This window comes from Paramisgurnus dabryanus, chromosome 6 (genome assembly GCF_030506205.2).
Source record: "Paramisgurnus dabryanus chromosome 6, PD_genome_1.1, whole genome shotgun sequence".
Lineage (NCBI taxonomy): Eukaryota > Metazoa > Chordata > Actinopteri > Cypriniformes > Cobitidae > Paramisgurnus > Paramisgurnus dabryanus.
Window position 1 is genome coordinate 27,897,324 of NC_133342.1, and position 15,278 is coordinate 27,912,601.

The 15,278-nt window shown below is 38.1% G+C and overlaps 1 protein-coding gene across 6 annotated transcripts in view; it reads left to right on the forward strand.

The window, feature by feature from the left end:
• The window catches only part of kiaa1217 (KIAA1217 ortholog), a 47,388-nt gene that overhangs the window by 22,197 nt on the left and 9,913 nt on the right, over nucleotides 1-15,278 (forward strand). For 5 of the 6 annotated variants that reach the window (XM_065276426.2, XM_065276432.2, XM_065276427.2 and 2 more), the window contains exons 3-12: nucleotides 927-1,122; nucleotides 2,709-2,907; nucleotides 3,690-3,783; nucleotides 6,740-7,422; nucleotides 7,854-7,955; nucleotides 8,065-8,114; nucleotides 9,784-9,950; nucleotides 10,040-10,215; nucleotides 13,734-13,870; nucleotides 13,962-14,109. In XM_065276426.2, the coding sequence (XP_065132498.1) occupies nucleotides 927-1,122; nucleotides 2,709-2,907; nucleotides 3,690-3,783; nucleotides 6,740-7,422; nucleotides 7,854-7,955; nucleotides 8,065-8,114; nucleotides 9,784-9,950; nucleotides 10,040-10,215; nucleotides 13,734-13,870; nucleotides 13,962-14,109 (1,952 nt within the window). Of the gene's footprint in view, nucleotides 1-924; nucleotides 1,123-2,708; nucleotides 2,908-3,689; nucleotides 3,784-6,739; nucleotides 7,423-7,853; nucleotides 7,956-8,064; nucleotides 8,115-9,783; nucleotides 9,951-10,039; nucleotides 10,216-13,733; nucleotides 13,871-13,961; nucleotides 14,110-15,278 lie in introns of all 6 variants that reach the window. The other variant, XM_065276431.2, reaches the window with a different exon arrangement.

Here is a 15,278-nt window from a genome sequence, read left to right on the forward strand (position 1 = left end):
CCATAACCACAGACGAAAATGAGGCAGTGCGGTATAGAAGGATTAAGTTCCTTCGGGTCATGCAGGGTGGTAATACGGCGTGCATGTCAGAGCAGGTCAATGTGCGTGCTGCTTCCGTTGTGATGAGGCAAACTCAGTATATGTGGACTTTTGTCGGTTTTTCCAGTTGCTGAGAAGAGAACATTGACTTAACGCCTCAGGACAAGAACGCATCCTCAATGCACTCGGCATATCCACCATCCTATATGTGCTGTCTGTTTAAGCCCTAAGGGTTTTATTGGAACAAACATATGCACTACGGATGCACTACAGTTTGCAAATATAAATAGGCAACAGAAGGGTAATTTCTTTAAAATTGCGTCCCTTGTGCGTTGACTGCTTTTGTCAGTGGACATAAATCTTTTTTTAATGTGCGCTAAATTACAGAACTGAGCTGTAATTGACTTAAAGACATGTTGACAGTCGTATATTTATGTGTCATGAAACAGTAAAGTAGACCGCTGCCTAGCCTTTTTATATTTGTTGTTGTTGCTCTTTTATTAGCAGATAATTGTTTTCATTTTTGTACCTTTATGCACACAAATTGCAAGCCTGTGTGTGTACATGCAGAACTATAAAACTATATATTTTTGGCCACTTTATGGCATTACAAAATAGCATTTACCGACTCTCCACTTCACTCTCTGACCTTTCTGTTTACTCATCTTTTATTGACCAGTAAAGTTTATGACGGTACCTCTTCTCATATCTTGACATTCAGATTGACACTGTCCAGTAAAATTTAAAGCACAAGCTTATTCAACGGGCACCTTTAGGGTTTTCGCAAAGTAGGTTTATATTAGACACAATGTCATCTGTGAAGTGTTTCCTATCAGATCCAGTATTTGTCCATGGCATGCTGATGTCTTCATTGTGTTATCTTGTAGGTCAGGAGTTCTGTGCGCAGTGTGACTCCTCAGTCTGCTGTAGGGGAGTCAGGGGAGCCTCTCTCATTGGCTTGCCTCAGCTCTTTGGAGGCCATGTCGGAGGGAGAAGCTCTCTCCGCCTTCACCCGAGGGAGCCGCTCACGGGCGAGCCTGCCTGTGGTCAAGTCAAACAACCAGACCAAGGATAGGTCATTAGGTACGGTATTGTATCAGTGCCTTCACAACTTAAAGGGATAGTTCACCCAAAAATCTAAATTCTGTCATCATTTACTCACTCATGTTGTACATTCATGAGCCCCATTCACTTCCATATAATTATTTTTTCCTATTATTGAAAGTGAACGGGGGTCATAATTGGTTTGTTTACAAACACTCCTCAAAATATCTTCCTTTGTGTTCATCAGAACAAAGAAATGTATACAAATTTGTAACAACATGAGAGTGAAAAAATGATGACAGAATTTTCATTTTTTTGAGTAAACTATTCCTTTATAGGGGACATATCATGAAAATCTGACTTTTTCCATGTTTAAGTGTTATAATTGGGTCCCCATTGCTTCTATTAACCTATGAAATATGAAAACAAAACAACCCAGTAACTTAGTTATGGTAAACCATTCTCTGCAAAAAAATAGGTAATTGAAATTTGGCTCCCCTTGTGATGCCAGAAGGGGGATAATATGCCCCTTAATCTGCAGTATCCAACTGTGGCACTGCCATTTAGTACAGAGATCAAGTTATTATTAAAGGCCAGTCCACACCCAAAAACAGCAAATTTTTTTGGTCAAACCAACAAAGTGGCAATTTTAACTTGCTATAATAAAGTATCTATATGGTTTTTTGAGCTAAAACCTCACATAGGTACTCTGGGGACACCAAAGATTTATTTAACATCTTGAAAAAGTGTTAAAGGAATAGTCTACTCTTTTGCCATATTAAACTATGTTATTACCTCAACCTAGACGAATTAATACATACCTATCTTTTTTCAATGCGTGCACTGCACAGCGTGTTATGAATGTGTTAGCATTTAGCCTAGCCCCGTTCATTCCTATGGTACCAAAAAAAAGTTTTATTTTGTGGCACCATACTTACTGGTATAACTCCTCATGTAACAGTCTTTAAATAGGGAAAACACGGAAGTGTTTGGTGGCTTCCCTGTTTGGTACCATAGGAATGAATGGGGCTAGGCTAAATGCTAACACACTCATAACACGCTGTATAGAGCACGCATTGAAAAAACATAGGTATGTATTAATTTGTCTAAGTTGAGGTAATAACATAGTTTAATATGGCAAAAGGGTAGACTATTCCTTTAAATGTCCCCTTTACATTTTTTCAGATGGTTTTGTTGTTTTACATTATTATAAACATAGATATGTTATTGTAATTAAAAGCATATATAAGACTTGCCAAAATTAGTCAGAATAGATTAATGGAAATGCGTGATGTTATTAAACAAGTTCCAAAATATTTCTTTCCGCATTAATCATTAACCATTGTTTGTATTGTTTAACACAATGATTTAATATTATTGATGAAGTATAATTAATTTTAACCAGATTTTTTTCTCTTCACCTGGTGAATTGGTCTAACTATAGACCTAAAAGAAAATGCAGGTCACCATTTACCATTCATTCAATATGTTTATTAAGCCCTAATATATGCATTTAAGGAATATATATATATACAGGTTTTGGGAATTTCAATGGTAATGCACCTGCAAATTACCGTAAACAACTTTTGATACTAATAGTGAACTCTTATTTGGTGTATTTGTAGGTGTACTGTACCTACAGTATGGAGAGGACACCAAACAGATCCGAATGCCCAATGAGCTGACGAGTGCAGACACTATCAAAGCTCTGTTTGTCAGTGCCTTTCCCCAACAACTCAGTATGAAGACACTGGAGTCACCCAACGTGGCTATATACATCAAAGATGACACGAGAAACATGTACTATGAGTTAACTGATGTCAGGTGGGTGCTTTAGCAGACTAGCAGTCAGTACAATCCCTACAAAGATTTTTTGTTGTATGTTGTAGTATATTAAGTATGTCACAGTGTTTTGTAATGCAAATCATGCCCTTAATGTAACCCAAAAATATGCTTTTAGGGTGCATATATGCATATCCAGAGGCTGGATTTGATTTAGTTTATAAATGAAAACAATTGCACATGTGTGAAATTAAAGTTAAACTTGAACTTCAAGAATGGTATTGGGATATGGGATGCATCCTGCAAAATTTGTATAATGCATTTTTAGCCTGCCAAAATATCACAGATATTCCCTGTATGTGCAGTTGATACTGTGTGGCTGGCTTACTTGTGTTGGTTTTTAAGTGCAGAAAATTGCAGGGAGTGCTTGATTTTGAGTATGCACAGACTGTTGGGTGACGCCCTTGTACACACCCTACTCTGCACATGTCCACGACTCCCTAACTAGTCAGCAAAATCTGTGTGTGTGAATGCATGTGTAGTGCAGGTTGGACTAGGTTTCTTAACATGCTTTTGGGGGCTTGTGTTGACATGCTTCTAACATTTTGTCACTATAAGATGCAAATATGTGATCATGCTGTTTTGGCTTTGGATATATGGATTTGTAATTGTCATGTGCAGTGTGTAAACCATCACATTTGGATTTTCTTCAACTTTAATGTCCTGAAAATAACACTACACATACACTACACAAGGGAAAGCCCAAAGGTTGGGATATTTTTTGTTTTTAACCAAGCTGACACAGTGTAATATTATTTATACAGGAACATCACACCACACTCCTGCCTGAAGGTGTATCACAAGGATCCAGCCCAGGCTTTCAATCAGAACATAAGAACCAATAATGGAGATGCTCGGGTGAGTAAAAGAGCATGACGGCAGTCTTATTAAACTGTTTCATTTTTGTTACTCTTTGTGTTTGTTATTCAAATGATCTCTCTGCAAAAACAGTCTGGTTCTTTTCCGCACTGTATGCAGCTGGTTGTTGACTGGTGACAAGATTTTGAACTTGAAGGTTAAGATTTTGCATTTGTTCATCTCAAAGAGTCAAAAGTCAATTCTTGCCGCACCCTTCAATGTTGGACAGGGTCCCACTGTTTTTCACCACACCCGACAAAATAACACCACTGTTGCAAATATGACTACTGTAATGACTAATTATATAAAGTGCTCTTCTGCAATTATAATAATAGCTGGTCATCTTTAACAAAGGTCTCCTTCAGGTTGGCTGTTCAGGGAACTTCATAACTTCTTGTTTATTTTGCTAAATCTTCTACTAATTGACAGGGTGCTTGAATGACACCAGTGCTCTGATGATGAATAAACAGGACAAACAGTGAAAGTTATGTTATTACATACACATGACATCTGGATTTGGTTTTGCAGTGCATTCTGGGATTGTCTTTAACACAAAGGATACAAGAATGACCCTGCCATGCCTTTAAATGCTCACAAAATGTTGTAGCAAAGCCATGGTGTCACCTCTAACAGGATAACATTCATAGGTCACAGCTGTGGTGTAATTTGCTATCTGATTATATCCTTATCTCTAGTTCAGCAGATCAATAGACATTTAGTAGAGCATAATTCAAAGCCAGTGCTGAAATTCCTGAGTCGGGTGTGGGGATAAACATAAACATAGGGCTTTCTAGTAGTGGATGCACCTGACCTTGTAGTTCACTGCTGTAATAAGGGTGCAGAAGAGACAGATTCCTGTCTGTATCCAGCATGCTGTTTACTAGGCGAACTAGAACATTTGGCTTATGCAAGGTGACTAACAGTGCATGACAAGATATATAATTTTTTATCAGTATGGGTATCTTTTATCTTTTGTACAGCTTATGCTATTTGTTTGCAATTTGGTCTGCCATCCAGCTACTTCCATAATATCTCAGTGCAGTTATTGTAAATGTGTCTCTTTTGTTTTTGATGGGACAATGACCTGCATGAGGTGTCACACCCACAGTAGTTTCACTCGCACAGCTGTGAGTCCTAAAAACAATCGCTCTGTCCACATGGGAAACCCTTTCACCCCCCAACCGAATGTGAGATTGGTAGCATGATATGAGCTGGAAAAACAAATGGATGTGTAAAACAGGTCTCCCGAGAGTGTGAGAAAGCAAACATGCACAAACTTGTTTGTTAATGCGATGCACTTGTTTTGTAGGGCTTTAAAATTCATTTTCTGTACTGTTTGGGCTTGATGATATGCAGTGTATTGGCCTTTTGTTTTAGCAAAAAAAAAAACTTGAAAGTTAAAGCTTGTCTTTAATTTAAATAACTTATAGATGTAAGCGCTGTGGATAGTCTCACAAGCTTTTACATTTAAAGATGCATGTTTGGCTTTTTTTCTCATGTGACAACAGAAGCACTTTGTTTTGATGGAGATCTTTGTGTACCCATAAAAAGACACCTATTTTTATCCTAGATTATACAATAATGAACCATTTCTGCACCTGTTAAAACATGCCTGACTTTGGGATATCAGGAAAGCTTGGAAGAGCTCTAAATGTACTGTATTTTTATTAAACAATGACATACATACTTAATTGATAGAAATTACAGGATATTTGTAGTAACTTGCTTGGTTATGTCATGCATTTGGCATTACATTACAGATTATCAGACAATGCATTTAATGTAATTATATTTGTTGGGTTCTCTGTTGAATCTGATCTGAAAACTAGACTTGAGGTTATAAAGACAGGTTTGGAGAATGTTGTTTCTCTTTTTGGGCCAATTCAAAGAGTGTTGCTATGCTCTGAATGAGGGATTATTCACCTGCACGCACATTTTGTCTGTGAGCTTTTATTGCTGCACGCTTACGCATTACCACTGTACACCGACAGGTCTGGGCAGGGCTATTAAGGATTCAGTCTTTTGTTTAGATCTATGCGCTTTTCTAAACATTAATCATATCAACACAGAAAATACAATACAATTTTGTTTTTGGTTTCCTGACGTGAAATTTGTTTAGGGAAAGTTTTCTTATTTCTCCTGCCAAAAGCACCGTTTAATCCCCTTTTTCATGTTAAATATGTGATGAAAGCATTTTCTTCATCCTTTTCATATCTAATGACTTTCTGTGTCAAGTTGTTTTCTTAAAGGCAGGATCCATGATCTCTGAAAGCCAATGTTGATGTTTGAAATCAAACGAAACAAACAGGCACCTGCTCCAAAAGAATCTGGACCTTCTTTTGATAGACCCGCCCCACATATGCGCAACCCAGGCAACGATGTCGGTTGGTAGACACGCCCCTTACAGCTGATTGGCTACAAGTGTTATGGTAGTCGGCCCGACTCCCTTTTCCAAAGCTTAATTCAGAAATCGTGCACTTTTCTTCCGCACTGAGTGCCCGCCCCGCACTGTGGTTTTTCAGTGCCAACTGTTGAAAAATTGTAAATGCTCAGCTCGTCAATGTTACTTCTTACTCGGCCGTCCAATCACAGTAGAGGAGGGGCGGGGCAAATAAGGCAACAACTAACCGGCGCATTGTTCAATAAGCAAAAGTATCATAGAAACCAAAGCACTTGGCTGAAAAAAGCTCCTACATTCGGTTTCTGCCTGGCGTTCAGACGCGTTTAACCCCTTCAGACCTGATTTTTCAGGTGTTTAATCAGTGTGCCTTATTTTGATTGGTTGATCAGCATTTTTATTGGTTTGACCTCAAAACATGTGATGTCCATTCCAGTGGACGCAGGGTCTGAAGGGGTTAAAGCTTTAGTGTGCACACCCCTTTAGTAGTGTTCACAAACTGCTTTTTTTAAACATTTGTATTATCTTTGGTTAGATGTGTTTTTGGTCTGTCCCCAGACGACAAGAGAGAGGCTTTACAGTAGCAGACAGCAGCCTGGAAGTCCCATCAACTCAGTCCAGGGCTCCTTGTCACCTCCTACACCTCGATCTGTGCCCTCTTCCCCCTCCAGGATTTCTTACAGCCATTCAGTTTCCACCTTACCCAGGGAACGTATCCCGAGCGTTCCCCCCAGCCGCTCCAACACATCCTGCACTAGTGCCATCCTAGAACGAAGAGACGTTAAACCGGATGAAGATCTGGGCACTAAGAGCATTTCTGTATTTGCTGACCCGTACGCTACGATCGAGGCCAGGCTCAGCATCGCCTCTTCTCAAGGCAGCCATACTGGAGACACCCCAGACGGCGTGCCGTATATCCAGCATCGCTCCTCTATCAAGTCTACTGGCACTTATGCAGATGGCCAGGACCAGCACACCCTCTATAGACAGAGGTCCCTCAAGTACAGCGAGACCAAAACTCCACCGGCTTCACCCCAGCGGGTCAATGAGGTCAGAATGTTTGACATGCCCTCACAAGGCATGACAATTGAAAGGGCATCAGCAGTTAGAAGATCTTTACGTAAGGAGAGTAATGGAAACATGGACGTAGTGACCAGGGTGAGAGGCAATATGGCTTCTCCTGTTTTTGCTGACTTTCCACCTGGTCATGGAGACAGGCCGTTTCAGGGCGATCCTCAGAGGTGAGAGTCAATTGGAGGTTTTCATACACTTTCATATTTCCATTCAGTTTTAGTAAGCTCAGTGTTTCAAGGCACAGACCAGACCATTATGTTGTGCATGTAGAAAACAGATTTGAATCAGGCTTTTTGTGAAATTAATATTATAGAGAAAAAAGTAAACAAACAAATAAAATTATTTTGTGGTGAATGGAGATTAAGGGATTAGTGTAAAGTGCAATATAACTATTTACTGCTGTTTATGGTACCAATATAAAAAAAATGACACAGTTCTGCCCTTAAGAACGGGAAGGCAATAATATAATGCCTGTGTATTGTGTTAATACTCCCAGATCTACAGTTCTGTGGCCTGCAACCATTACATTTTTGGTGTCTGTGGGGTTGTTTGCTCTTTAATATTGTTAACCAGTAGTGATGTGGCTTTTGTTTTGCAGTGTAAGAATAAAGGCTATGGAGCAGCAGATAGCCAGTCTCACTGGACTTGTTCAACATGCTCTTTATAAGGGCACAAATACAAGTGCCAAAGAGACCATGAGGTAAAACTTTATAAAGCTTCATAATAACTAAATATTACAAAAAAGCAGTGTATTTAATGTTTAGATAGAATCATTTGCATAACCCAAATTTTGTTATCTTTTACTATAGTGAGAAAACTCTGAGGACGGCCTCTCCTGCTCATAACATAAATAGTGGTGGTGAGTAAAAATTCTTAGCAATATGATATTCAAATAAACATAAAGGTTATATTAGTGCTTTTGCATTCTATTATTATTAAACAAACAAACAAACAAACAAACAAACTACTGTTTATATTTTAAATCTGCAATACTTAATGGGGTCATATGACTAGGGAAAAGAAATCGAAAGTACCACGGTGTTGCGGTATTGCCATTTAAACACTAAAATGTGTTATATTCAAATGTTTGTGTATAAAAACATCAACTTTTCAACTAGACACAATAAATTGCCAGGTAAAATATAGCCTTTAAATTATAATAATCTTTTAGAAATATGTAATTGAAATGTAAACATGAATTCTATTACATGATTTAATTCATTTTGTGTAAACACAGTTCATACCTTGAAAACAGCATCACAGAACATTTTAGTGGTTTTGAAACCTTGACTCCTTAAAACCTCGGTATGCCTTGAAACCGGAAATCGGCCCATGCCTAATGACATTGCTAAAAATTTCATAATTTTGTGTATTTGGTGTAATGCAATGTGTTTACACGGTTTAAGGTTCAAAAACCCTTTATTTACCGTAGATTATTGTTGCTCATCGATGGCCCGCCTTACTGAAACGCCTTGATTTTTACAAAACTCATCGTTCTGAAAGGTGCCGTGTGCTCTGATTGGCCAGCTGGGGCATCAGTGGCTCAGTGGTTCATGTAGGTTGTTTACAAAACGGAAGGTTGGTGGTTCAATCCCCAGCTCCAACTGACCAAGTGTTGAGGTCTCCTTGAGCAAGACAACTAACCCCAGCTGCTCCCAGCGAGCTGGATGGCGCCTTGCATGACTGACAACACCGTCTGTGTATGAATGAGTGAATGTGAGGCAACTTGTAAAGCGCTTTGGATGGCCATGGGTCTGTTGAAAGCCCTATATAAATGCAGTCCATTTACTATTTAGCTATCAAGTGCGTTGTGATTGGCCGAATACCTCAAGCATGTGACGGAAATGTTGCACGCACCCCTTACCATATTTGGAATATCAGCTTCCAAAGCACAGCGTCTCCACGACATGACGGCGGCAGCAACAATACTACCACAAAAATAAAAGCTACGACTTATTTCTTTGCATATACATTTGGGCGGTGTTATGCAAATCTTGAGACTTTAATCTTTGCGAATTTACGGATCTTCTGTATGAAAGAGGAAAACAAGAAATTGTATTATATGACCCGTTTAACTTTTCTCTCTTTCACCATTTCTGTTTGAAATATGAAAAGACAAAGAAAATATGAATTGCAGTAAAAAAAAAACAATTGAACACAGATGGACTTATTAAATAACAGTTTTTCTTTATTTTCAACGAAAAACCATACAGATTGCAGCTTTCATTTAATATCATAAGTAATCACTTGCGGTATTTCATAAAATGTGACTCAGTTTGTGAAAACCCAGCTAAAGTAATTCTTTGTGATTTACTGTCTCTACTGTACATAAAATCATGTAAAGAACATTCTGTGAAAATTTAACCTTGATGTCTTTAACATTGACTTCATGATCTCTTATTGAAATCAAAATGAAATCAAACTTTAATGCTCCTATGCTTATGAATCTTTAGCCTGGATTTCACAGACAGGGTCACATATTTATCTTTGTAAGTCTTTAATCAAAACAATGTTTGTATGTTCTTTAGGCGTCTATGCTGTAGCATCATCTAAGGACCCAGCTGTAAACACAGACCCCCTTTCATCACATGCTCAAGTCCCTGTCATAGACTCTGCTGTAAGCCCTCTCCTCTTCACCTTCAAAAGAAATGTCTCTGACCTCAGACTCCAACTCTACCAGCTCAAACAGCTGCAGGTACATACACTGTCATATTTCACACCTGTATGCAGCAGGTCATATTAACCTGTATTATTAACTACTGTAACCTTTGCTTGCATATGTAGCTACAGAACCAGGATACCATAAGAATGATGCTACGACAGGCAGAGAAGGAGATCTCTGGAAAGCTTTCGGTGGCTACACTGCGTGCTGAGGACCCTGTTCTCAAACAGAAAGTCCAGGTGGAAGAAGAAAGACATAAGTATATGTGCATGGAGGAGAACGTTCTCTTGCAGCTTGGGTAAGGGAACAAAGCATCATGATTCTTATGTGGCTAGCGTGATACTATTGAGCAGTGGCGGGCGGTGACTTCTTTTTTCGAGGGCACTGGATGCAAAGTTGGTATGTATTATGTATTTAGCCCGTCATGTGTGTGGTTCGTCATTTTAAAATATGTGTTCTGCGCGTCGAATGATCCTATGTTCATCACGTGTCTTGTTCAAATAAGTGCCTGATGCAGATGCATCTAAAGGGTTTATGATAAAAAAGACGCTAGCGTTTGCCAGATACTCTCATTCGTAATCAGAGTTTACGGGTAAGGGAGTGTCTTGCGTGTATTTTGTGAACGTGAGGGTCTATTTTATCATAAACGGTTTTGACGCGTGTGCAGCACACTGCAAACAATGATTTTCAAGAAAAAAAATGTTTCTTGTTTACAGTAAAATATCTAAAAATTCTTAAATTAAGATGTTTTTTCTTGATGAGGAAAACAACCCAAGAAAATAAGTCTAGGTTTTAGACCAAAAATATATAATTTAAGTGATTTTGTGTATAAAACAAGCAATAAAATCTGCCAATGGGGTAAGCAAATTTTCTTGAATTTAGTGTTTAAGAAAAATATTCAAGATTTTTTTGCTTACCCCATTGGCAGATTTTTTTTCTTGTTTTATGCACAAAATCACTTAAATTTGATATTTTTGGTCTAAAAACTAGACTTATTTTCTTGGGTCATTTTGCTCATCAAGGAAAAGCATCTTAATTGAAGAATCTTTAGACATTTTTACTGAAAACAAAACAAAAATACTAAGATTTTTTTTCTTCTTTTTATTTTCTTATGTTGACAAAACACTTAATGCACGTGGTTCACATGACGCAACAAACAGATATTTTGAGAACACGAGCAACACACATGATATTTTGAATTTGCGCCCCTCGGATGAGCAGTCACGAGCCGCCACTGCTATTGAGAATCCATTAGGGATTGATCATCTGTCAAGAATGCTTTAGACAAACAGAGCAGCATGCTTCCGTCTAAAAGGAAAAAACAGAGATTACCTTTGATTTTAATGAACCTCTCATGTTTAATCTAAGTAAAATTCCAAGCAATATTTTGCACAAAACTATTTTAAAGGTCCAGTGTGTTTTTTTTAGCAGCATCTAGCGGTGAGATTGCAGATCAACCCTTAAATTTGAAATGCAAAGAGAAGCTATGGTAGCCACCAAAGGACAAATATGTCAATGTCTGACACAACGTAGGGGCGAAATGCAGTTTGTCCATTTAGGGCTACTGTAGAAATATGACGGCAAATGGCATGTAAGGGGACCCACGGTTTATGTAGATAAAAACATTTCTCATTTTAAGGTAATTAAAACAATACAGTTTATTATGGAAGGTCTTTATACAGCACTGATAATATAGTTGTGTATATTATATTGCATTTCTGTCATGAGATCCTTCTAAATGTCCCACATTGCACCCTTGAGTTTTCAGTCAATGCTAAACACAGGCTTTAAAAAACAAAAAACAGAAGGGATTCCCAGTACAACGTCTTTAGTGTACCAGGTATTGTTCTATTTGAATGTGTAGACCTTGATTGAAATAAAACCAAGTCATGCCATTCTTGGGTGGAGGCCTGGATGATAGAATGAAATGACAGATCCAGTAAGTCACTGTCCAAACCTGTCTCAGATGAATAAGGCTTTGGATGTTTTTCTGTCTTTCCTGTGACAATGAACTCTGTGTACTGCTAAGGAAAAATAAGTACGGTTACTTCAGAAAGGTATGGGTACTTAGGCTCAGTCTACTGCCGAACATCAAAGCATTTTATTAATTGACCCAGATCTATCAATTCATACCGATACTAAGAAAAAAAGGAAATTCATGTTATAACTGGCTTCAGTTCGATTGTGGTGCGGTTAGAGAACTTGACATCTTGCATGGGAAAAGCCTTCAGGTAAATTTACTATTTCCCACAGATGCACTACTTCAACTGTGATCTCAGAGCATGAGAGGTGGCATGCAGTTTTTCTGCTACTAACTTGTTAGCTGAATTGCGTTAACTGCACAAAGGTCACAAGTTCGTTCCCAGAGAATATACCTCGTGATAAGATGCATAGCCTCAATGCACTGTAATTTGCTTTGGTTAAAAGCGTCTGCTAAATGCATAAATGAAGTGATGTAATGGAGTGCAGTTTTCTGTGTGGTGGGCCCTGCTAAAGGCTTTAATATACAGGTGCAGCTCAAGCTATGATAATCAGCTGCCGAGATTTACAGGTCTTAACCAAAGAACAGGAACAGGTCTGAGACAGTGAGAAAAACGTAGGTTATGATCCTCTGTAGGTATTTGGCTGGTAGCTGAGTTTTTGTTGCAATCAACTGTTCCAAACGTTTCTTATATGTCAACTGTCAGTCAACAAACAGCCTTAAAGCGTGTCTAACAGGTTTTCAGCTTTTAGCAGGTCTCACAGTATAACTTTCTTATTACACAGTATTAGGTTGTCACTAAATGAAGCAAATGCTGCTTTAAAGAATTAGTTCATCCAAATATGGAAAATTCTCATAATTTACTCACCTGCATGCCATCTTATGTATATGACTTATTTTCTTCACACAAACCATTTTAGATAAAAATTCTTGCTCGACTAGGTGTCATGTGCATATTGCACCATGAAACACGCAAAAACCAATTAGATTTGTTATTGTTGACCTAACACCATGCATCAATCGCTAAATAAGCTTATTACATGGCTCGTTGGAATGCTTGATTCTGATTGGCCGGTCGTGACATTTGCAGGTTTGTTGTTCTCACATAACAACCACTCAAAACTATAATAGCACACAGTAACCGGGATGCTCCAAATTATTTTGACAGGTACAGTTTAATTTTACAGAAAATTAAATGTAAATGTCTTTTAATAACATATATGACATTATGTTTACAAATGATTAAAGCATATAGTTTATTTGTGACATTTAAATGTCTTATGTTAATAAGAAAATAAACGGGTTTTCCTCACAGAAGGTTGCATTCACTAAAATTAGCAAATAAAATATTTTAAAAATATATTAAATGTTCCTTACCTTAATTATGAGGTAATTAGCAATGCAATAATTGTTATTGCGAAACAATCCCTTTTTTAAAGGCGGGGTGCATGATCTCTAAAAGCCAATGTTGACATTTGAAATCACCTAAACAAACACGCCCCTACCCCAATACAATCTGTGACGCAGCCATCGAAGCCTCCGTGTCATCATCGTACAGTCCACATGCTTGTCGTACCCAAGTTTAAAAATCCACGTCACACAGTGTGATAAGGTAATGATCTTATTATAGGAGTGCAAAAATCCTGCAGTGTATTCCGGGCTTAAAGGGGGACATACGTTTCACTCAAAAATTATGCAAACATTTTTATTGAAATTTTTATTACATTAATACAATTTTTTAAAGAATCTTCGCTACTAGTATCAGACCTACTTAATACTTACCCTGTTTTATATAGTGTATTATTATATTGTATGTTTGTTATGATATGGTACAGAGATTTGGAGAACTATGTTGAGAAGATTAAGAGAAAATCCACCTCCGACACGGGCCATCAAGCAGTCACCCTGAAGGATGTAGAGGAGGGTGCAGTCAATCTACGCAAAGTAGGAGAAGCTTTGGCAGCACTCAAAGGTGAACAGGATATATATTTTCCTGCCTGTGGAACCATGTCAGTTTTATATCGGTGTAATCATTTACTAAAATGACTGATGCATGTCCTCAGGAGAGTTCCCAGACCTGCAGACGAAAATGCGAACGGTGCTGAGGGTGGAGGTGGAGGCCGTGCGTTTCCTGAAGGAGGAGCCTCATAAGATGGACAGCATGCTGAAGAGAGTCAAAGCCCTGACTGACAATCTCAGTGCATTGAGAAGGTGAAAAACAAAGAGCGCTGTGTTTGCTGTTGGCAGTATTAAGAGGAATCTGTTTTATGTTTCAGTAGGTTAACAGTTATGCATAGTAGTAGGACTGCCAAGAATCGGTTCAATTCATATAGAAGAACAAAAATTATACTTATGCATAATATAAGCTGCTTTGAATTTGAATCTGTATAAATGTAAAATTAAATTGTGAAGAGAATTATAAGAGTTTTAACCTATTTTTAAAGAGACTCAGGGACCACCATTCACACAGAATTTCGTTTAAAGGATTAGTCAATTTTCTTAAAAAAAATCCAGATAATGTACTCACCACCATTTCATCCAAAATGTTAATGTCTTTCTTTGTTCAGTCGAGAAGAATTGCAGTTTCAAAGGACTCTAAACGATCTTAAACGAGGCATAAGGGTCTTATGTAGCGAAAGGATTGTCATTTTTGACAAGAAAAATAAAAAAGATGCACTTTTAAACCACAACTTCTCCTGTTCCTCCGGTCGTGTGACGCGCCTGCGCAACCCTAGTAATACGTCATCACATCACAAGGTCACGGATGACGTATTGAAACTACGCCCCAGTGTTTACAAGTGTGCAGAAAGGATGAGGAATGATAGTAATTAATGTCTTTGTGTCAGTTTATTGTTTAAATTGGTCCGCAAATGTGCGTTTCATATATGTAACACGTGACCCTTCGACGTCATTACGCGAGGTCGCGTTTGCTCGTCAAACACCCGGAGGAAGACGAGAAGTTGTGGTTTAAAAGTGCATTTTTTTTCTTGTCATAAATGACAATCGTTTCGCTAGATAAGACCCTTATGTCTTGTTTGGGATCGTTTAGGGCCCTTAGAAGCTGCGTTTAAATTGCCATTTTAAACTGCATTAAATCTGTTATGTGTTGGGGTCCATTAAAGTCCATTAAAATGAGAAAAATCCTGGAATGTTTTCCTCAAAAAAAACATAATTTCTTCTCGACTGAACAAAGAAAGACATCAACAATTTGGATGTCATGGTGGTGAGTAAATTAATCTGAATTTTTAGAAAATAGACAAATCCTTTAAAGGTCCAGTGTTTTAGGGGCATGTAGTGGTGATATTGCAAAGAGAAGCTACGATAGCTTCCACAGGACAAACATATAGTCTAAGACAACGTAGGGACGAAATGCGCTCTTT